The sequence below is a fragment of the Rhinolophus sinicus genome, linkage group LG03 (assembly GCF_036562045.2).
Source record: "Rhinolophus sinicus isolate RSC01 linkage group LG03, ASM3656204v1, whole genome shotgun sequence".
Taxonomy (NCBI): Eukaryota; Metazoa; Chordata; class Mammalia; order Chiroptera; family Rhinolophidae; genus Rhinolophus; species Rhinolophus sinicus.
The window spans coordinates 55,502,513-55,526,893 of NC_133753.1; the positions used below are offsets into that span (position 1 = coordinate 55,502,513).

The 24,381-nt window shown below is 36.1% G+C and overlaps 1 protein-coding gene across 11 annotated transcripts in view; it reads left to right on the forward strand.

The window, feature by feature from the left end:
* Positions 1-24,381, forward strand: part of ATOSA (atos homolog A) — a 110,861-nt gene that overhangs the window by 44,833 nt on the left and 41,647 nt on the right. Inside the window, exon 1 of one of the 11 annotated variants that reach the window (XM_019747068.2) lies at positions 3,792-3,974. The exons of 8 other annotated variants lie outside the window; for them this stretch is intronic. In XM_019747068.2, coding sequence (XP_019602627.2) covers positions 3,938-3,974 — 37 coding nt within the window. In that variant the 5' untranslated portion in view covers positions 3,792-3,937. Of the gene's footprint in view, positions 1-3,791; positions 3,975-24,381 lie in introns of those variants that run through there. 2 more of the 11 variants (XR_002138657.2, XM_019747069.2) reach the window with 2 other exon arrangements.

Sequence of the window (24,381 nt, forward strand, 5' to 3'; positions counted from 1 at the left end):
TTTGATCCTTACAACATATCAACCTTGCGGGCAAAAAGAAAAAAAAAAAAGAGAAGGATTCCTGATTTAAAAACGAGTAATTTTAGAGAATTGCTGAAGATCATAAAATTGATTAGAGGTAGACTTTAGTTTAGAACTCAGATCCGTGGTTCTTGGTTCAGTGTTCTTTCCTGCTTCCTTTATCTTCTTGGTTTAGGTATGTGATCTGTGATCATGAAATAGTGAAGTTCTACAGAATGAACCTTTTATCGTGTCCTCATGTAGTGATCACACTATAGCTACAGCCTGGCTCCCCGTTAGGCAGTCAAATCCTGTTTTCCTGTATTATATGTAGTATGCCATTGACAGAGAGTTTTGGGGTGTAATGGGGCTGTAGTGCTGGTTATTGAATGAGTAATAAATGAAAAATGTTAATTTGAGATTACTGTATTTAAACTTTATTCTTACGTCATGCCATACTTGCCTCATGGAAGTGTATATAAGAGAGGAATTGTTAAGGAAAGGATGACAGTGTTTAAGTTCTTAGATCAGGAAGACCAAATTTGAATCCTGGCCTTGCCCACTTAGTTCTGGTTACTTGGGCAAGGAGCAAGCCAGTTTCCCCATCTGTGGGCATAGGAACCACAGGGTTAGAGGAGATGAGTATGTAAAGCAATTAGCAGCATGCCAAGCCCATAGGCCTTACATATATAATACGGGATCTATTTAATCATTAACTTTTGACGGGTTTTTTGTTTTTTCTAGCGGTATTTATTTTTGTTTAGAAAGTGTCCAAGCCAGCATGATTAGCTCTAAAGTATCTTAAAAAGTAGGGAGTTCTCAATTATTTCAGCTAACAGAGAGCATAGATAATTTGAAACAATTGATACTTGAAATGATTCCATTTTATATTCGGAATATGTACTTTAAAGAAAACTTACGGAAGATCTGCTTTCCTATTTATTTCCTTGCATTAGGGTAATATAAATAATTTATATTTCTTGAACTAGCCCATTTGGAGAACCCAATTATGACCATGCTAGGTGGGGTGCCGGGAAATAGAGGGTTTTCATGGTTGGCAGTTGAGAATTGATAACCTGAGACTAACATTTAGTGTAGAATTTCATAGTATTCAGATTCTTAACTTGTAGACTGTTGAGATCTACAAAGTAGATAATGTGCCATTATGTTATAGCATACTCATTTATAGCTTTGTATGCCAAGATGAACAAATCAGAGAAAAGCAGGCATACTTCAGAATTATATAAAGTGCCTTTTTGAAATTTATTGGCAAACTGGCAGCACAGAAGAAGCATTTCAGTAAATAAATCTCTTCATTGGATTTTGCTTTTTTGAAGGTAGAAGCACATCTCTTGGAGTGCATTTTATTCACTTATGATTACATGTTTCTGACTAAATTGAATATTTTTTTTGTAAGTTCTCTTTGTATATGATGTTAACAAATAGTTTTAGATTATAGATATAGGCTATCATTAGGCTTTAACTAAAAGTTTAAGGATTAAAACTGAAAGGAAATATCCCCAAACAATTTAGGGATTATATATTATCCTTTTTGGAAAGACATAGGACGAGGTTAATTTTGAATTTTAAAGTTATTTATCCAAAAATTAAAAAAAATTTATTTCCTTTGACTTCCAATTGTATGACTTGAGTAAACAGACTTTTAGAGCTGATTTTCTTACTTAACAAGTACAAATAATGATACTTGTTCTGTTTACCTCCCATGGTTGTGATATCAAATAGTATATATATGTAAACCTGGCATGGTGCTAGGTATGCAGTAATGTAGACAAACATAGTACCTCCCTTTAAAGCACTTGCAGTGTGGTGGAAGAAATGTTATTAAACCAGTCATTTTGCAAATAATTATTTAACATTTTATGAGCTAAGTACTAAGAAGAAAGTACAGAGAGCCTGAGACTAGTCTTGGGTCAAGGAAAGCTGCCCTGGAGAAGAGAAATTTAAGCTGAGACATCAATCGAGGGGGTTGTGGAAGACCACTGCTCGTGAAAGAGGAATGGTATTTGCAAAGACTCTTAAGTTTTGAAGATGCTTAAGGGTCCTTAGTAAGCAGAAGTCCAGTGTGGCTGGCAGAGAGCACCCTTTATTTAGCCTTCACAGTAGCCCTGTGAATTAGCTATTTTATAGATAAGAAAACTGAAGCTCAGAGTGGTTCAGTAATTTTTCTAGGTAGGGTCTTACTGTTCGTAAATGGCAGGTTCATGTTCTGAATCCAGGCTGGTTGGCCTAACTCCAAAATCCTTATTCTGTTTACTAGGCCATTCTTTGGTCCCTTACCTCACAGGCTTGCTGTGTTCCCAACCACATCTTCCTTCACGTTGCTTCTCCGAGGGCTTAGCAGCTGTCCCTCTGGCTAATTGTGGAGCCAGCAATCAGATCAGATTCTTTCTTTATGTTACGGTAATAATGAGATTTAACTCTCACAGGTTTAGACTGTGTACTCTTATTTGTATACTGTAGAACTCCAGGGATCCTAAGAGCCTTTACAGGGGTAGGAATCTTGTGGATTCTGGGGCTGATAGGAAACTGCAGTGTTGTTGGTGGCCTCTCATTTAAAAATAGCCTTGTGGTGCTCATGGGGTGCTTTAATAGAGCCAACATTTCCATCAGCCTCTGCTCCCTACCCCCAAGACACTCCACATAAACAAAGATCTGAGTAATAAACAGTGTGCTTCGGCTGCCGTCTCTGCCTACTCCCACAGACCTCCCCTGTATAAAAATCCCAAGACCACCACTAATAATGCATTTTATTGGAAAACTGCAAGTAAAAATGGTTCCATTGCTTGAAAAGTTTAAAAAACACTACCCTAGTTTATGTGATGTCCGGGGAAAGTATTTCCTAAATGAGTGTTTTTGCCTGATCCTTCATATCTGTTTATCTCCTACTGCCTGCATTGACTCCCCCAAACATCTTTGTAAGTAGGGGAGGGATTTTTGTTGTTGTTTTTAAAGCTTGTGGATAGTGCTAACTAGTGTATTGGAGCCCAGTAGTTGAAACCTGAAAAAAATCTCCTATGCCTTTGTATCTTCAGGTAATTTTATGATAGAGAAAAGAAATGATTCCAGGCTAAATGTCATTGCTGTTTTATGTAAGAAGAGATTTTAATGCAAATACCTAGTTAAATCGTTTATTGTTGTCAGTTTCTAAGTAGCTGATTGTTTTTCCTTTTTAAATCTTTCTAATCAATCTGTTAACCTCAGTTTTTCTTGCCCTCTTAAAAGGCACTGCATAAATTTGTGGGGGGACTGTTTTAGGCCCTCACCCATTTTAATTAACTGTTTGTGCTTTTGTAGGAATTTGTGAAGTTGATTGTGAAGTAGTTCATAGTTCTATGTAGATGGATGTTGGTGCTTCATTCTAATTGTTGTTAGATGTGTATTTCTGTGTTTTCAGGGGGTTTCATTTGACAGTACCTGATTTACTTGAAATGCGAAATAATAAATTGATTCTCTGCACCACCCCCTTTGTCCTCAGTTTTATGTGAAACACTGACAAAAATGTTTGCCTTATGAATTTCTTTTTTTTAAAGCACCTAGAGACACACATGCTAGGGGCTCATGCTAGAATACTCTCATTATCGCTCTACTGTTCTTTCCTTTCAAGTTGCCTAAACACAGCTGAGTTGGTAAGAGGAGCAAAGACAACAACAGAATAGTGCTGCCAAGTAGACAGGAAGCCGTAGTGGACCCAGCAAGCAGGGCGGCTGAGCACACTCTGTCCAATCAGCTGTGAGTGCTGTTGCTATGTGCGCTCTTACTCTGCTGCCTTTGTGAAAAACCTTACACAGAGGGAAGCGGAATCAGCACCCACCACTGAACATTTGTTTTAACCACTGCAGACATCTGGATCCCTCAGTTACTGACTGTATAGCAATTGACAGCCAGAAGGCAACTTCTTTTATACAAAGATTCCAGTATGGTTTTCAGTGGAAACAAAGGGCTTCACAGAGAAGGTGTGTAATGAAGTGTTTTTAATGGCTTTTTTTTTTTAAGCTTCCAATTTTCTGTAGCTGTTTACCAGTTGTGGTGTTTGCTTTGCATGGATTTTTAATAAATCGGTCTAGAAAAATGATCTCACTTTGAAAAACACTGAACTTAAGGAATTTTCTCTAGCTTCAGATAGTCTGTTTTCTTTGAACAGCATTGCTTTAAAGATTATTAAAATTCTGATCTGAACAATGAGTAGGAAGAAAAGAAACCAAAATACAATGTGCTCACTTTAATGGGGAGGAAATAAGATAAAAATGAGAGTACTGGGAAGAAAATAGGTTAGCCAGAAGCACTAACTGTATTTGGAGGCAGGAGGTGTTTTTTAAAATAAAATCTGTTAAAGAGAATGTATTTAAAGTAAGTTATGTATTTTTAACTGAAATTTATTGTTTATGAATTTGACAAGAGATTGTCAGACTATAGCATAGTGAGAATTTTGACATAGTGTAAGGAATTGATGTGCTATCTTTCTATAAAGGATTTCTGACGATGCTACCTCAAATTGTAGAATCTCTTAATTATTTGATCCGTTGACTAGTTCTGTGCAGTTCAGATAAAGGATAGTAGTATAATCCAACCGCAGAGTCAGTGGCGTGTTCTATTAAATGTCCATATAGAAAATTGAAAAATAAAGGATTTTGAAGACAACATACCACAAATGGTTAAGGTCACATTTTAAAATTAAAGTAGGCCTCTTGACTGTAATAACTGACTTAGTTAATACTGCAATATAGTAGAATCTTATTAAATTAAACCTCCTTAATTCAATATTTATAATAATTGAACAGAATATGGGTTACAGTTTGTTTTTATGGGATTTAGAAAAACCAGTTTATCCAACTGATTATAGGAAAGTTTTAAAATATCTTAGATAAACAAAAGTTTTTTTACATGTTCTCAAATACTGTGAAATTATAGTTTACATAGTTGATTTAGCTAATGATTCTTTTAAATTAATTAAAGCAATACAGAAGGCTAATTAGCATATTGCCCATTTATGAACAATTTTCTTTTGCTCATTCAGTTTCACCTGGTTATGTAAGTGGCTCCTTTTTAATTCACTCAGTGATTTATGTCTGATGAATAAAATTAGTGTTAATATAAGTTCAAAGTTACTATTCAAACTTTATTTCTTCTCTCTACAAATGATATATTTTGGAATGGGATTGATTTTGACGTTCTTTTCAAGAAGTACCTGTCATTAGGAAGGCTTAGCAATCAGTGCCAGCATTATTTGATAAGTGAGGTGAAATAATTCTTTTCTTTGAAAAGAACTCAAAATATATCTCCTGCTATTACTGATCATTTTTAATGATACATATATGTATAATACTTATATTAACTTAAAGAATTCAAATAGTAGATGCAAATTTACAAAATAAATTGTGCTTAAACATTAAAAACGTGTCACACATGAACCTATATGCTGATAAACTTTAAAAGACTGGCATTTCTGTTTTTCCAGTTTGTTAGGTGTAGCCCAAGACTTGAACTTCATAGGTGTTACACAAATTATAGCAAAATGAAGAAAGCTATTATATTTTGGACTTGGGGGCCTCCACAATATAAAGTACTCATTTGCAGAAGATGAGCTATGAGGGAGGCAGAGATGGGAGGCAGAGTTATGTTGAGAGGACCCACACTCATTAATTAACTGTATGCAGGTCAATCTAGTTATTTCCATTTTTTGAGCTATCACTCTCATCAATTACTTTTTTATCAATTCCCTGTTTTAAATTATAGAACCACGAAAACTAAAGTTTTGCTTGAATTGACTTGCTACTCTTTTCCCCTTGATTTATTTTTTTAAGAATTAATAGATTTACAAAAGTGGGCTGATTTCATTCATACAGCTGCCAACGATAAAGGAACGTGATATTGGCAGGAAAGTTGGGTCCATTGCTGTGTCACACAAAAGCTTTGCCATTGGGTTGCAGGAGGAATAATCTTGACGGAATCCCAGATTTTATTCCTGGGCTCAGCACCGAAAGATGTTTTTTTCACACTGAAACATATGAAAGTTCCGGTTCAGTATCAAAACCACAGGATAATAACTGATATTTATAATTTGGTCAAATGTAGTAAAATTGCTAGACTGTTTCAACTTTTTGAATTTATCTATTATTTGACAATAGAATTTTGTATTAGTCTATGTCAAACCTTTAAATTGGCTATAGCTTTGTGTACTTACAAATAGAAAAATACTTTAGTTCTCAAAAATAATGATATCTTTTTTGTCTTGGCCTCTTAATAAAGAATAGCAAGTAGAAAAGCTCATGTTTATCAGATGCAGTGATTGCTATAACTGATTTTATTTTAAATAAAATAAATTATTTTTGTTTATTTTGCAATCACCAGGCAGTATTATATAAATAACATCTTATTTACTGTTCTTAAAAAAATTCTGTAATTTAAAATCTCAGGTTGGGAAGGGGTAGCAAGCTGAGTTTTTATTTTTCTCTAGAAATCTGTGAAATCTTTTTAATCATTCCTACTTCAAGTATTATCCCTAATATTTGATTCCTGTATGTATGCTGTGTGATGCAATGTTTCTTTGACTCTTCCTTGCAGAAATTCCATTTCTTGTTCATATTCTGAATCCAAAAATTATTTGATTGTCAGAGTCAACTGGGCATGGAAATTTAGTCTTGACATTTTGTCAGGCGTTTTCACGTGGCAACGGTGCTATTGCATAAACTAGGTTGTTTTTGCAAGAGTATAGTAAATCCTTTTTTTATTGTTTTCAGATATCACTGTATCTAAAATCAAAGGCCTGACCAAGTTTTAAAAATATAGCTGTTTGCACTATTGCTTGAATCTGATTATATAATCCTTTGTGATGAGGCCAAGTTACAAGTGGTAGCTTGGTGACTGTTAATTGAGAAACTGGAAATATCTTCTTATTCTTTACTTAATCTCCTCAATTTTATTCATTCAAAGACTTCTGAACATCAAAGGATTTGAATTATAAGGTTTGTGATAAGCCCAGGGACATTAAAATGATAAATTACAGTAAGCAGTCAAGATAGGGAAGGAAAAATAAGGCTCATGTAATTGGGCCTCAGATTTTGCTATAAGATTCTTGTCATCCATAATATGAAAGGGGAACTCTACCAATCAGTTCTCTGTGTCCCTGTTTTTTAACATTTGTTTTGCTAAATTTGCCCATTAAAATTTAAATTGGTTTCTATTTTCTTAATATTTTGAGGTGTTTTTTTTTGTTTTGTTTTGTTTTGGTTTGGTTTTAGGTTCGAATTTGGGGTAGCTTGTCTTATCTACCCTGTATGATTTATTAGTATTTAACTGTATGATACTGGGCATGGTTTCCCCTCTTTGAGTCTTAGTTTCCCCATCAATATAATGAGGCCTTAGGGTAATTGTGGAATTTAAATTGAAAGAATGTATGAAAACTCCATAGATTAGTGATTCAGTGTTAAGACTCAATCATACCTGATACTTTCTTATAATAAACTTTTCTTTGAAATTATACTTTTTAAATTTTGGAGAATTTTCAGTACAGTTTTTGGACTTCCTCATGGGCTTTATATATGCAAGTGTGCTTTTAGATTTCTCAGTTTTCTAAGGTAGGTACTTCATGATCTGGACAGTCATGGAAATACAGGGATTTGGGCTGAAGAAAGGACACGGCTTGTAGGGAAATACATGACTAAATCTCTGAAGAAAGGTGAGTCAGTAATGGTAAGGAAATAATGAGTGAAATGGAACGATAAATAAAGAAGGGAAGGCAAAAAAAAAAAAAGTGTGCTGTTTGATGTATTGTGATTTTGGGGGTGTGTGTGTGTGAGCACATGTGAGTGCCCACAAATGCTGAGCTGACTGACTAGAGTTGCTAAGTCCTTTGAGGATTTGTTTACTGGGAAGTAACTTGTTTCTGACTTTTCTTTTGAATTCCTCAGTAAGCATTGGGCTAAGGGTGACCTTGCATTTGCCACCCATATTAATGTCAAGGGACAAGCCAGCTGCCTGGGAGCCAAAAATTAAATTTCTCATACGTGATGAATGTAACTGTCTTGAAATACAAGAACTTCCGGAATAAAAATTTGGTGGTGTAGGGCTACATTTTGAAAACTCAAACTTCTAAGCCAAATGTTCAGAAAATGCTCTTTCACTTGTCATTTTAATAAGTACACAGAATTTCAACTGACCACAGAATTTTCATTGCTTTGAGCAGTCATAATTTTATGTTATTTTGGGAGAGAGGTTTAATCTGGGCTCCCATCCTGGTTTTCCTATTTTCAAGTGCTAGGATTTTGTGATTCCTACATAAATTTATATTACTTAGCCCTCTAATTTGCTAAATATACAGTTTAACTTACTGAGAATGAGAACTAACAAATGTAAAGAAAAGACTATCTCTTCCAAGTATACTCCATTTTGTCACTGTCAATGTATCCAGTAGGGCTGCCCAAGTGGCTTCTGCATTGGGTCCATAGACTTATTTTGCAACTACAAAAAGGGTAGAAGAGCCTTTTTAGAGATAAGTATCCTGGTTTTACCTGATTGCATCGCATTGGTGTTTTTGTTTTGGGTAATGCATATTTACCTTAAGTCAAAAAATCCACACAGAAAAGAACAGATGTCACTACGAGTATGTTAGTGTTTCTCAGTGTAGTGTGCTGACTCTTTTGCGACTCTGGGGAACTATCAACCCACTTGCTAGGGAGGAAAAAAAAAAATGCATCTAGTATATACACACATAATTTGTGAAAAATACCCAGAGGCCCATAAATTCTCTTAGGTTGAGAAATCTTGTTAATGAGAATAAACCAAGTCAGAGAATAAACACTTTTTAAAAATCGAGGCTTAAAATAGACTGGATAAGGACTTCAAGGGTATGAATCAACAAAAGTGTTAAGCAGTGAGCCCGAGAACCTGTTCTATAGCTTCTAGGGAGATAGTAAATGTTCCCACAGGTACTCCCTACATTACGATTCTTGCAGACAGGTTTGCCGTGGGCAGGGCCCCATATTCCTGCGTTGGCCCTGTATTCTGGATGGGCTTCTGATAGAGAACCAGGCCTGGAATACAGTGTTCAGGTACCCAGGATCTACATGCCGTCTCTGAGTTGTAGACTGAGATGACAGGAGGCCTAGAAGAACTCCTTTGGCCTTAGGCTACCACCTGGAATCTCTTCCAGAAATCACTCTGCGGTAGAGATGACAGGTCCACTGCTATCGACGTCACTGAGTCCCATCTTGGAGAGAACTGAGCAGCACTGATCTTACTATGTGTGCTCAAGTTTCTCAACTCTTAATGAAAAACAACTCTATTCCATCCACTTTTTATTTTTGTAGGAGTTTTGGGTTTCACGCATACAAACACACACTCAGTGGAAAACATGAATGCTGAGAGTACTTAGAAGTAGGGGTCACACATGTGGTAGAGGGAAGGAGATTGAAAGGACAGAGTGTATTTTTTGGGACCAGCCTATGTTGTAACCATATTCCCACGAGATAAAAATGTAAGACTAAATTAGGTAAAGCTGGAGGATAATTTTGGAAAGTTATGTGCCAGTTATCTGGGATTAGTAAAGCTGGAACAAAACAAAACAGCACTAGAATAGTGGATTGTAGTTATTTTAGCACAGGCTTGTCTTCTGAGTGTATAGCTAAATCTACAATTTGTGGTTTTGAGAGAGGATTTTGTTTTCTTCTGTGACAGTGTTTTCTCAGCTTTTTGTCCCATTGTTCTTTCTGCATGGAGTGTGGAGTGATAAGACCATATATAATCAGGAATATTCCCACAAAGGACAGTGAAAAGGACAATATATATCCTACTTGAAGATTTTTAGGCCCTGAAACAGTGATGGATTAGGTCTATGGTTTATGCAGAACCCAGAACAATGAAATTAAATAGGGTTAGTGAGGTGCGAAAAAAGTGAATAAAATCTGTGTAGCTCTCAGTTTGTGCCTGTGAATTTATGATGGCGTGGCTAAAAGCAAAGTCTGGCAGCCTGAACTTGAATGAGATAGAACAAATGGATATCAATAAATTTCCTCAATAACACTGACTAGTTCTAATTCTTACATTTTAAATATCAAGTCCTCTGGGAGCCTTTTCTGATGTCCAAGACTGAGTTCCCATCTAAGCATTCCCATAATACCCTGATCTTCCCCTGTTATCATTTATCACATCACCATGAATTAGACTTCTCTGTATCCTCTCCATAATACTGTCTTCAACTCGAAGGCAGCACAGCAGCTTGTTTTCCCATCGCTGTCTGGAGAAGAGCTGAACTTCACTGACAGTTTTAGCCTGCCTGCCTCCCTTCTTCCCTCCCTTCCCCCCTTCCTTTCTTCCTTCTTTCCTTCCGCCTTTCCTTCCCCCCTTCCTGCCCCCTTCCTTTCTTCCTTCCTTTCTCCCTTCCTTCCTTCCTTCCTTCCTTCCTTCCTTCCTTCCTTCCTTCCTTTATTCAGTTACAGTTGACATTCAGTACTATTCCATATTAATTTCGGGTGTATAGCATAGTGGTTAGACATTTATATAATTTATTCAGTGATCCCCCCAATTAGTATCCACCTGGCGCTATACATAATTGTTGCGACATTATTGACTATACTCTCTATGTTGTATTTTATGTCCTGTGACTATTTTGTAACTACCAATTTGCATTTCTTTTTTCTTTTTTTAGTTTCTGGTGTACGGAACAACATAGTAATCAGACAGTTACATAACTCACAGAGTGATCACCCCAGCAAGCCTAACCCCACCCGACATTGTATATAGTTATTAGAACATTATTGACTGTATTCCCCATGCTGCACTACTCATCCCCGTGACTGTTTTTTTAAAATTATTGACATTCAGTGTTATTTTATATTAGTTTCAGGTGTACAGCATAGTGGTTAGACTTTTATTTAACTTATGAAATGATCCCCCCAATATATCTACCACCTATTTGACACCATACATAGTGTTTGCAATACTATTGACTATATACCCCATACTGTACTTTACATCCCCATGACTCACCTGTAACTATCAATGAGTATTTCTTAATCATTTCACCTTTGTCACCCAGCCCCTCAAACCCGCTCCCATTTAATAACCATCAGTTTGTTCTCTGTATTTATGGGTCTGTTTCTGTTTTGTGTGTTCATTTATTTTGTTCTTTAGATTCCACATATAAGTGAGATCATATGGTATTTGTCAGTCTGACTTATTTCACTTAGCATAATGCCCTCTAGGTCTATATATGTTGTCACAAATGGTAATATTTCTTTTTTTTTATGGCCAGAGTAATATTCCATTGTATAAATGTACCACAATTTCTTTTTTTTTTTTTTTTAGATTTTTATTGGGGAAGGGGAACAGGACTTTATTGGGGAACAATGGTCAAATTGTTGTCCTTTCAGTCTTAGTTGTGGAGGGTTCTGTTCGGCTTCAAGTTGTTGTTCTTTCAGTCTTACTTGTGGAGGGCGCAGCTCAGCTCCAGGTCCAGTTGCCGTTGCTAGTTACAGGGGGCACAGCCCCACCATCCCTTGCGGGAGTCGAACCGGCAATCTTGTGGTTGAGAGGACGCGCTCCAACCAACTGAGCCATCTGGGAGCTCAGCAGCAGCTCAGCTCAAGGTGCCGTGTTCAATCTTAGTTGCAGGGGGCAGAGCCCACCATCCCTTGCGGGACTCGAGGAATTGAACTGGCAACCTTGTGGTTGAGAGCCCACTGGCCCATGTGGGAATCGAACCGGCAGCCTTCAGAGTTAGGAGCACGGAGCTCTAACCGCCTGAGCCACCGGGCCGGCCCTCCACAATTTCTTTATCCAGTTGTCTATTGATGTACATTCCGGTTGTTTCCACATGTTGGCTATTGTGAATAGAGCTGCAGTAAACATAGGGGTGCATATATTTTTTTCATATTAGTGTTTTGGATTTCTTTGGATACATACCCAGGAGTGGAATGGATGGGTCATAAGGTAGCTCAATTTTTAGTTTTTTGAGGAACCTCCATACTGTTTTCCATAGTGGCTGCACCAATTTGCAATCCCACCAATAGTGCATGAGGTTTCCCTTTTCTCTACATCTTCACCATCACTTATTGTTTGTTGATTTATTAATGATGGCCATTCTGACTGGGGTGAAGTATCTCATTGTGGTTTTAATTTGCATTTCTCTGATGATTAGTGATGTTGAGCATCTTTTCATATGTCTATTGGCCATGTGTATGTCCTCTTTGGAGAAATGTCTATTCAGGTCCTCTGCCCATTTCTTAATTGGGTTGTTTGGGTTTCTGGTGTTGAGCTGTATGAGGTTTTTTTTTTAATATAAATTTTGGATATTAACCCCTTATCAGATGTGTCGTTGGCGAATATCTACTCCCATTCAGTAGGATGTCTTTTTGTTTAGTTGATGGTTTCCTTTGCTGTGCAAAAACTTTTTAGTTTGATGTAGTCCCATTTGTTTATTTTTTCTTTTGTTTCTCTTGCTTGAGAAGATATATCAGTAAAAATATTAGTAAGGGTAATTACTGCCTATGTTTTCTTCTAGGAGTTTTATGGTTTTGGGTCTTACATTTAAGTCTTTAATCCATTTTGAGTTTATTCTTTAAGTATATAGATTAAGAAGATGGTTCACTTTCATTTTATTTTTTGCATGTACCTGTCCAAATTTTCCAGCACCATTTATCAAATAGACTCTCTTCACCCCAGTGTATAATCTTGCTTCCTTTGTCATAGATTAAGTGACCATATAGGCATGGATTTATTTTGGGCTCTCTATTCTGTTCCATTGATCTGTGTGTCTGTTTTTATGACAGTACCATGCTGTTTTGATTACTATGCTCTTGTAGTATAGTTTGATTATCAGGTAAAATGATACGTCCAGCTTTGTTCTTCTTTCTCAAGATTGCCGTGGCTATTTGTGGTCTTTTGTGGTTCTGTATACATTTTAGGATTATTTGTTCTAGTTCTGTGAAAAATGCCATTGGTATTTTGACAGGGATTGTATTGAATCTGTAGATTGCTTTGGGTAGTATGGACATTTTAACAATGTGAATTCTTCCTATCCATGAGCACAGTGTATGCTTTCATTTATTTGTATCTTTTCAATTTCTTTCTTCAGTGTCTTATAGTTTTCCAAGTACAGGTCTTTTACCTCCTTTGTTAAATTTATTCCTAGGTATTTTTTTTCAATGCAATTGTAAATGGGATTATTTTTTTTTATTCTCTTTCTGACAGTTCATTATTGGTGTATAAAAAGGCAACTGATTTCTGAATATTAATTTTATATCCTGCTACTTTACTAAATTTATTCATCAGTTCTAATAGTATTCTGGTGGAATTTTTCAGGTGTTGAATATATATTACCATATCATCTGCAAATAATAACTGTTTACTTCTTCCTTTCCAATTTGGATGCCTTTTATTTCTTTTTCATGTCTGATTTCTGTGGCTAGGACTTCGAACAGGATGTTAAATAAAAATGGTGAAGGTGGGCATCGTTGTCTTGTTCCTGATCTTAAGGAGAACGCTTTTAGCTTTTCCCCAGTGAGTATGATGTTAGCTGTGGGTTTGTCATATATGGCCTTTATTATGTTGAAGTATATTCCCTCTATTCCCACTTTGCTGAGAGTTTTTATCATAAATGGATGCTAGATTTTGTCAGATGCTTTTTCTGCGTCTATTGTATGAACATATGATTTTTACCTTTGATTTTGTTGATGTGATGTATCACGTTAGTTGATTTGCGGATATTGAACCAAACTTTCATCCCAGGAATATCTCCCACTTGATAATGGTGTATGATCTTCCTAACGTATTGCTGAATTTAGCTTGCTAATATTTTGTTGAGGATTTTTGCATTTATGTTCATCAGGAATATCGGCCTATAATTATTTTCTTTTTTTTAAATAATGTTTTTGTCTGGTTTTGGAATCAGGGTAATGGTGGCCTCGTAAAATGATCTTGGGAGCTTTCCCTCCCCTTGAATTTTTTGGAATAGTTTGGGAAGCACAGATCTTAATTCTTTGAGTGTTTGATAAAATTCACCTGTGAAGCCACCCAGTTCAGGAATTTTATTTGTTGGGAGTTTTTTGATTACTGATTCAATTTTGTTGGTAGGAGAAACAGGAAATCTGAGCCGATCTTTAAAATTACTTAAAATTTAGTTCTGTTTCTATAGCTTATGTTGCCCTCAAGTCATCACATAAGCAGCCAGTAGGTTGCTATGATGAATTTTCTCTATAATCCCTTAAAAAACTGTTGAAGCCTAAAATTCCAATAATCAATTTGGAAATTAGAACTCAGAAAGTGCTCTCTCTCTTTTTTATTTTTGACAACTTAAGTGATTTTGCCCTGGGCTAAAGATTTGGTGAATACCTAATGCAGTTTCATTATTTTAAGAACAAATATTTCCTTGTCCCATTTAAGAGAATTGTATTGATAAAGGACATAAAAAACAGCTCACAAAACAATTTAAGTGCGAAAGAGAACTAAACTCCTTTTGACTAAACCAAGACCTGCTTTAGGAAGCAAAGAAAGGACAGGAAATTCTAATTAGGTTTATCGCATTGTTTTAGATGATACATTTGTAGAATTTTATTCCCAATTTTGATTTTTTTAAATTTGAAAACAAAATAGAAAAACAATTGTCAATTAAAATATTAAATCCAAGAGAAGAATAAAACAATAATTATCTGGAAAGGATAACAGCAAGATTTTATCACTTTAAACAGAAATACGCTGAAATAGAAGAAAACAACATATGATGGAATATTGACCATTCATTATTGCAACAAGTGTTCAGGTGCTTGTTCATGCCAAGTCCTGTGCTGGGCAACAAGATCAACTTGCTCATGGAGCTTAATGGGTTAGATAGAGGAGAGATGCAAATACTGACTTAATTTGAGTTGTGCTAAGTTTTAGGAAGGAAAAATGTAAGTTGCATTGAGCTCTTCTAAAAACTGTAAAAAGCCATGGAAGAGTGTAATGGGACCGGATGAGATGGAATAAGACCTATTGAAGAATTGTGTGTTTAAACTGAAACAGAGGTCATCTCTTTATTTCATACCTTAATTTTTTAAATCTGTCAAACTTTAATCAAGTAGTCAAGTTAAAATTGTAATTCCACAAAAGTAGAAATTCTGTAAAAAATGTAATAAAAAAATCCCCACGCACAAGAGCAACACACAAATCTAATTTTGAATGAACATAATAGAAATATTCAGGACCATTATTAAGAAAATTTTAAAACACTTCCAAAGAATGTTTTAAAAGATTTGTATAAATGGTGAGATTTGAACCTTTGAGATGCAGTTTTGAAAAAATTAGTTGAAATGACGTTTGATTCACTGACTATAATTTTGGGGAATCATTGATAAATTAGTGAAGTATGTGAAGACCAGAAAAGCAGTAAGAGGGTTAGGAGAGTTGGAGTGCTCTCCTAATACACAAAAGGATAAGTCACCTCCTTACCACAAGGTTTTTCCATGGCGTGGCTGGCATGGTTGGACAGTAGGATTAAAACAACCGAGAGTGCCAGGAGGCCTGCCAGGAGGGCAGTGGTGGAAACAGGAGGAATTCTAGTGATTCAGTGGGATACAGAGGGTGGATCATCTGGAGGTGGCTCTAGGAGAAAATGAGTAAATCAGTTTAGCCAGGGCTTTGGATGCATAAAGAAGAGTATTGAGAGACGAGGTGGAAAAGGACTCTATCTACCTTTTTTCACTGCTTCTCTCATGACTGTCCTTTATGTATCCAGTCCTCTGGGCAAACTGGAACTGGTTAGGGATCAGGTATGGGGAAGGTTGTGAATAGAAGCAGTCAGACTTCACCAGCGATGGCTTACTGGGGACGAGAAAAAGGGAGGAGGACTATAGATGATTCTAAGATTTTGAGTCACAGAAAGTAAAAATAGTTGTGGTTTGGACAACTTTTATACTGTGGTCAGCACCCATTCTTATTTTTAGTTTGCGGGAGGCTAGATATACCACCACCAGTCTGTGCTTGGCCAAAGTGATACTAACAATAAATGGGACGGTATTTTGTGACTCCAAAAATTGGTGCAAGATATTAGTTAAATTGGAAGAGGCCACTAGTTTCACACGTCTTCATTTTACAAGTGAGTTTGCTGAGGGTCACAGAGTTTAATTGACCTTTCCCAAGGCTTTGAGGTTAGTTTATTATGAAAGCAGATTGGCACATTTATTTTCTAAACAGATGATTTCGAATAATACAACAATAAATAATTGCTTGATCATAATAACTATACTCAATTAACTATAGTTGTGTTGTGTGAATTAGCTGAACTGAAATCAGTTTAATCTGGTTCTAGGAAATAGTCTATACTTGGCTGACTGAAGTTGATGATAATGGCCACAGAGTCATCTAATAAAACATTAATTAAAAGTAGTACATTAGCATTAAATCCCACTGCTTGATCATTATCTTTATGAAAGGAACACTGAGTTACCATTTTAAAGGGGAAATAGAGGAATATGAAACTGCCTTGGAGGAAAATAAATTAGAGAGAAAAAAATACTGTTTCTGGGCCGGCCCGGTGGCTCAGGCGGTTAGAGCTCCGTGCTCCTAACTCCGAAGGCTGCCGGTTCGATTCCCACATGGGCCAGTGGGCTCTCAACCACAAGGTTGCCAGTTTAATTCCTCGACTCCCGCAAGGGATGGTGGGCTCTGCTCCCTGCAACTAAGATTGAACATGGCGCCTTGAGCTGAGCTGCCTCCTGGATGGCTCAGTTGTTGGTTGGAGCGCGTCCTCTCAACCACAAGGTTGCCGGTTCGACTCCCGCAAGGGATGGTGGGCTGTGCCCCCTGCAACTAGCAATGGCAACTGGACCTGAAGCTGACCTGCGCCCTCCACAACTAAGATTGAAAGGACAACTTGACTTGGAAAAAAGAAGTCCTAGAAGTACACACTGTTCCCCAATAAAGTCCTGTTCCCCTTCCCCAATAAAATCTTAAAATATATATATATATATATTGTTTCTGTTTTCACCCCCTTATATATAGCAAGATGATATCATTACAATAGCCATTTACAATTAAACTGTAACTTTCCATTCGGAATAATTGATCTCCCCACATTTGTGCAAAGGTTAATGAATGAATCTACTTGAACAAATGGCGACAAGGGTGGGGAATCACCACCCTTGATGATTCTTCAAGTGGTCGAGTCACCGAAGGAACCAGTGGGTATTCTTTCTCAGTGCTATTATATCATCTTATTTTCTTTTTGACAAGCTATCATTCTCATAGACTTCTGGTCCATTGTCCCCTTTTTGAGAATCAGCAGTTTTCCACTTTTGTGGAACATGACCTCTACCCTGCCTATCATTGCTCCTTTAAATGATTAGGTTCTCAGGCTGAGTGAGGTGGGAGCAGTGGGGAAGGACCCCACAGAACAGTAACTGGACTCTTGGTTACTAGTCACACAGAGGCTGAAGTCAAACCGCTCTCAGCTTAGTACCTTCCGGTGATGCTTCCCAAAGGCTAGTCCTCAGCCCCGTGCTGGTCTAACATCCGCTTTTCCTTTGTCACGGCAAAGATGGCAGCCTTTCTCAACAGGGACTGTCCTTTTTCTGTGATAACAGCTTCCAATTTTTTATTTTTAAATCCCTTTTCTTTTTTGAAATGATGGTGAAAGTAAAAGATAGGTAGCACTTTATATTTTTTTCTAATTTTGCTTTTAGAGTGAAATGTTAAAATTTTTTAGTAGCAAAGCTCCTCAGCAAGGAGCTTTAGAAAGCTTATTTTAGCAAGCAAACAAACTTTCACAAGCTTATTTTAATTTTTTTGTTGTCATTGATACAGGTCATCTTTATATATTTATGCATTATTTTAAAAAATCATAAGAAATATAAAGTTGTGTTGTTATTTAACGTAATGGACTTTATCATACATTTCTCTACATTTTTGATTAAACATCCTCTCCAGAGAGATGAAATAATTTCTCTCAATGTATTTATTTTTCTATTTCACCTTGCGTGAATAAATTCTTTATTTCTCTTTTCATTTAACTTTTGAAGTAGTAATACTTTAATTAAAATAACATATAGAATAATATAATAGATCTAGGAATACTTCGTTAACCAGATATTATAGAACTATTTCCCCTTCTTTTTTTTATCTTTCAGGAATATTTGGATTTTTATACATTTTAATCTGCCAGTACTTTCCTTTGTGTGCATTCTTCTGTTATTTTCAAACTGAGATACCTATTCCATAGGTCAAATAAATACATACTGCATATTCTGCTAGTTTTCCCCATTAAAATTATGTTTCAGACGTGACTATTTTACCTGAGGTATTTATTTTGATGTATGATATAAAGTGCTATTTCTCAAAGTGCAATACAGAGATCACCTACATCAGAGGTATAGAGCTTTCTTGTTAAGCATGCAGACCACCTAAGTCAGAATCTCTGGGAGCAGGACCTGGGCATATACATTTTCTACAAGCTTCTGAGATGATACTTGTGTTAGGATCCTATTGCTGCTGTGAGAAATTACCACAATTTTTGGCTTACCACACACAAATTTATGGTCTCCCAGTTCTGGAGGTCAGAGATTTAAAATGGGTCCAAAGGTCTGTGTTTCTTCTGGAATCTCTTGGGGAAAGTCTGTTTCCCTGACTTTTTTAGCTTCTAGAGGCCTCCTGTATTCCTTGGCTAATGGCCCCTTTCTTCATCTTCAGAGATAGCAGTCTTCTCTCCTCTCTGATCTCCTGCCGCTCTTTTATAAGGATTTGTGATTGTGGAAGGTCCACCAGGATAATCCAGGACAAAAACTGTATCTTAAGATCCTTAACTTAGTCACATCTGCAAAGTTCCTTTTGAATGTCAAGGTACATATTTACAGTTTCCAGAGATTGGAACAATTAAACTGTAATTTTCCATTCTGAATAATTGATCTCCCCACATTAGTGCAGAGGTTAATGAATGAATCCACTTGAACAAATGGTTACAAGGGTGGCATTGTTTGCCTTCTTCAAGTGGTCGAGTTACTGCAGGAACCAGTGGGTATTCTTTCTCAGTGCTAATGTCAAGGTACATATTTACGGTTTCCAGAGGTTGGAACATGGACATCTTTGGGAGGCTCTTACTTGGTCTCTCACAAAATTCAGACAAATTAAAATGTGAGAACCATTTAGTGTATGGTAGATACTTAATAGTTTTCCCTCAGTCACTGTGTATACTCAAACTCTTAACAAACATTCTGTTCTGTCTTAAAAAGCTTATATAAGATAGAGGCCTTAAAGTTTCATATATAATTAGTCATTTTATGTCAGAAGTCTTTTAAAAAATATCTAGCAAAGTAAAAAGTTGGTAATCCTCCTCTAGTGTTTTTGTGTTTCTTATCTGTGATTTTAAAAGCTGTTCAAGGCACATGTGCATGTGTCTTTGAGTCCCACCTTCCCAGTTTTGAAAAATTTGATTTAAAAAATTATAGAAGTAGTACCTGGTGTTTGAAACAAAAATTTAAACAAACAAACAAACAAATGTATAAACAAATTGGGAAAACTGCCGATTCCTCCTCACCTCCTGCTGTGCTTACTTTCCCAGGCATAAGCAGTGTCTGCAGTTTTGTGCATGTATCTCCACTCTTTCCCCTAGCCTCATAAAACTGAAATGGAATTATTCTCTATGTATCATCTATAACTTGATCCTTTAAAGTTTTGATCATTCAATTTGTTTATTGTAGGGATTTAATATATAAATCATTTATATCACAGGGTTTTTGGTTGTTATATACACATAACAAACCTATATGCAACATGTGTAAACATCTAAATTCAGACATTAGACATGTATAGCATAGGCTTGCTCAGCTTTTTTTTTTTTTTTTTTTTAATTTTTATTAGCGTTTATTTCATGCTGAATTTACTCTCAGTTTTTGTTTCTTCAGTTTCTTCTGGGAGACCTTTGTCTTCTGTGCAACCTCCTCTTCTGGTTTAGGAACAATCTGCTCTCTCTTAGTAAGGATCCCGTCAGTGTGGCAGGGAGAGCTCACATATGGGTTAATTCACCCACAAGCTCTGTAAGTTCTGTGCCGCATCTGGGGAGCTTTGTTCACCTGGCTCTGCTCAATGACCAGAGAGTCTGTATCTAAACCCTTAAGCTCAGCATTATTCTCTGCATTTTAAGCATGGGCAGTAAAAGTTCTGCACTCTTTTGGGGCCACCGACCCTGCGTCCAGCCCCACTGTTTGGCCTGGGCACACCTACCAACTCCACCGTTACAATGACGGAACGGTACACATTGCTTTTATAACATGACATCCTTTAGATACTTGGTGGCTTTTCGGGTAGGTATATCCTTGATGGCCTGGGCAGTTTCACAAGTGTTCTTAAAATGAGCACACAGATTTGAACCTCTCAATTTACATAATTTTATGGGGTTCTCTGGGTCAAGCGAATAGCGAACCATTTTCAGAGGTCACATCAGGCACTTCCGGGAAGAGGTTCAGCCATTTTTCTAATAAAATACAAGATGCCCAGATAAATGAGTTTCAGATAAAAGAATAATTTTTAAAGATAAGTATGGCCTATACTAAAATTCAATTTTAACTGGGCATCCTGTATTATTTGCTAAATTGAGCAACCATAAACATAGAAAGTAAATGACTCCCCATCATCCTATCCCACAGTCCCAGGGTTAACTGTAATAAGCAGTTTGGTATGTATTTCTGGTTTTTTTTTTCCCTGTAAAAATTGTTACCAGTTGTATAACTGTACAACTGATATATGCAAAAGTGTTATATGCATTTTTATATGCAGTGTTCTACAATTTCTTTTTTTCACTTGGTATATCTTAGCAGTTTTTCACATTAGTTCATATCAACAATATTAAAAAGTTTCCGTATCACATTTAGCAGTGTGATCAATTAAAATTTTTTATTAGAAAGTAGAAAAATTCTGAAAAAGAAACGTCTTTGTTTTTAAATGCTGAGTAAAATATTTTCAGTGGATTCAAGTTATAATCAAATATAATAATGACGTTTAGGATTAAACCATTTCTAAATCCTTAAGACACAGAGACTTCATCTAGGCCAACTCTGTTTCAGTTGTTAAAAACAAGTAGTTAAAAAAAATTTTTTAGAAACAAAAAGCCAGAAAATTTGTAATGATATCTACATTTGACTTAGCAGAGACAGTGTTGACTAGGGAACTAAATACTGAAATGGGACTAAGATTTGTTCATTCTAGAGATTTTCTATGTATTTTTAGGAAGGTTACATAACCTGTCTAGACTTTTTCTGATACTTCCTTATTCTGTAACCAGAGAGAATTTGTGAAAATAACTGAAGTAAACTACACAGAAGTATTTATGACTCAGAAGAATTACAATATTAAAAAAAGTGCCGTGTTGATTTGGTTTCCAGTAAGTGTTCTGTTATTGGGCTTGCAGACCGTCACCTTCTTGTTGTGTGCAGACGTGGGCCTTCCTTGGTGCCTGTGCCTGCACAGAGAGCGCTCACTCTCTTCCTATTCCTATGAGGCCACCAATTCTATTGGATTAGGACCCCACCCTAATGACCTTATTTAACCTTAATTACTTCCTGTAAGTCCTGTCTCCAAATATAAAAACAATCTCATTGGGGGTTAGGGCTTCAACATATGAATTTTAGGGGGACACAATTCAGCCCATAGCACTTGGTAACCTCACTTCAGAGTAAAGGGGTGCTCCAATGACTATTAAAACCACACCGGTCATTTAGTTTCCAAATATTGAGAGATTTTCTAGTTATCTTGCTCTTACTGTATTCTAATTTCATTCCTTCGTGGTTGGAGAATACACTTTTGATGATTTAAATCCTTCAAATTTATTGAGACTTGTTTTATGGCCCAGAATAATGGTCTATTTGGATTAATGTTTTGTGTGTACCAACCTAAAGATGTGTATTCTGCTTTTGTTGAGTGTTCTGTAAATGCCAATATGGTCAAGATGATAGTAGTACTGGTTTTACATTCTTATTGATTCCTTGTTCTATTGATAATTGGAAAAGTGAGTGTTGAAATCTCTAAATACAATTGTGGATGCATCTGTTTCTCCTTACAGTTTGCTATCAGTTTTTACTTTATACATTTTGAAGCTATTTATTAGTTGCATGAATGTTTAGGGCTGTTATGCTCTCTTGATGGATTGGCCTCATTGTCACTATGAAATAGCTATCATTATCACTTGCAATTTTATTTGTTCTGGAGTCTACTTCTCTGATATAAATATAACCACTCCAGCTTTCTTTTGATTAATGTTAACATGGTATATCTTTCTAGTGTTTAACTTTCAACTGATTCTTATCTTTATATTCAACGGGGGTTTCTTACAGATAGTATATAGCTGTGTCTTGCTTTTAAATCAATCTGAAAATCTCTGCTTTTTTCATTAGACTGTTCACATTGAAGGTTATTATTAACATGGATGGGATTAAATTTACCATCTTACTGTTTTCTATTTGTCCCCTCTGGTGTTTGTTCCTTTTTCATTCTTTTAGAGTGAATTTTAAAATATTTCTTTGTATTTCTTTCGTTAACCTAGTAATTATAAGTAGGTTTGTGGGATTTTTTTGGTCTTGTGTTTTACTAGTTACTGTAAGGTATGTGATAATAATCTTTAACTTGTCGCAGTTTACCTTCAAGTATATCATATCGCTTTGTGTATCATGCAAGAACCTTACAATGATACACTTCCGTTTTACCCTCATTGTCCTTTATGCTATTGCTACCATGCATTTTGCTTCTACAGTTATAAATCACACAATACATTCCTATTATGTTTCCTTTAGTCAATTCTATTTAAAAGTGATGTAAAAACTAAGAATAAATTATTTTATATTTGCCTACATGTTTATGATTTCCTGTGCTCTTTGTGTAGCTTCAGATTTCTAAATGATATTTTCCTTATGACAGAAGGACTTCACTTAACGTTCTTGATAGTGCCGGTTTGTTGGTGATGAATTTTTTTTCAGCTTTTCTGTGTTTAAAACAGCATTCTGTTTAGCTTTTTAAGGAATTCTAGGTTGGCAAGTATTTTTTTTCTTTCACTGCTTCTCTGTTTCTCTAGAGCTGTCTTTCTGTGGGCTACTCTCTCCTGTCTGGTATGCTGCCCTGCAACTTTAGCCACCTTGACCTCCCTTCCCCCGAATTCTTTTGTCCTCAATTCAGAGACTGTTGGGCTCTGTCTGGCTTCCTCTTTCCTACACTCAGCCTAGAAACTTACTCCAGGCAGTAAGGTTGGGCAATTGTAGGGCTCACCTGTTTATTTCCCTCTCAGGGATCACTGTCCTGCAATGTCTGTTGTCCAACACCTAAAAACAATTGTTTGTGTATTTTGTGTGGTTTAAGGTGTGTGGCTAAATCAGGTCCTTGTTACTCCATAGGGACTGGAAATAGCCCACTGACTACCAAAATCAAACCAGGCAGATTAGTGACCCCACCGGATTTGTGGAAAAATTCATAAAAGTGGTGAATATAGAAATCAACTGTTTTACCTTAAATACACACCCTGGTGGGGAGATAAGGCTTGTGGTAAAGTCCTGCTCTCCCTGTGTACAGAAGTCCAATCTGAGGAAAGGGAAGAAGTTCCTTTCTCCCCTGACTCTTATCATTACCACTTTATAAATGAAGAAATTAAGTAACATGCCTGAACTTGCCCAGGATTGAATTTACTGGGTCTTACTGCTATCTTTGTGAAATAATAAACTTGAATTCTACAGTGAGTATTTTACTTATTGCAGTTACAAAATAGTTATTAAAGGTTGATTTTGTTTTCAAATCTGTATGTGAATTTTAAATTTTACTTTTCTTTGGCCATCAGTTATATTGTGTAATATCATTTCATATCTGAAGATGGGAAGAGGTTATGCATCATGGCATTCCTTGAATAAATTACATTATAAAGGAAATACCTCATGAAATCAGTAGTTTCTTAAATTACATTCTGGTCCTTTATATGAAAACTTCACCAAGAATGTCTTCTGGCTATGAGGAGGTTTTAAAATACTTGTTGACTACAATGGGTTTACTATTTAAGGTGAAATAATAACTGAAATCTAATCTGATAATTCCTGCCATAGTAAGATATAACAAAAATCAAAGGGCAGTCTTTTTTTCTCAGAAATTTCTCAGAGGTAAGAATTATTATTTTAACTTGCCTAGAGTCACTTGGTATTTGAATTGACATCTATTCGATCATAAAGCCCTTTTTTGTTTTTTCTCTCAGGCTATATATATTATAGAACCATCACAGTGCTGTAAGAGTATCAAATTTCAAAATTTTCAAAAGTTTAGATGAGTTATAATTTGACATTTTTAAAACCTCTTAACCTTTAACAAAATTAAGATCATTTGAAACCAACAAAAGAAATTATTATAAGCAATGTGGTTATCAAACAATAAATT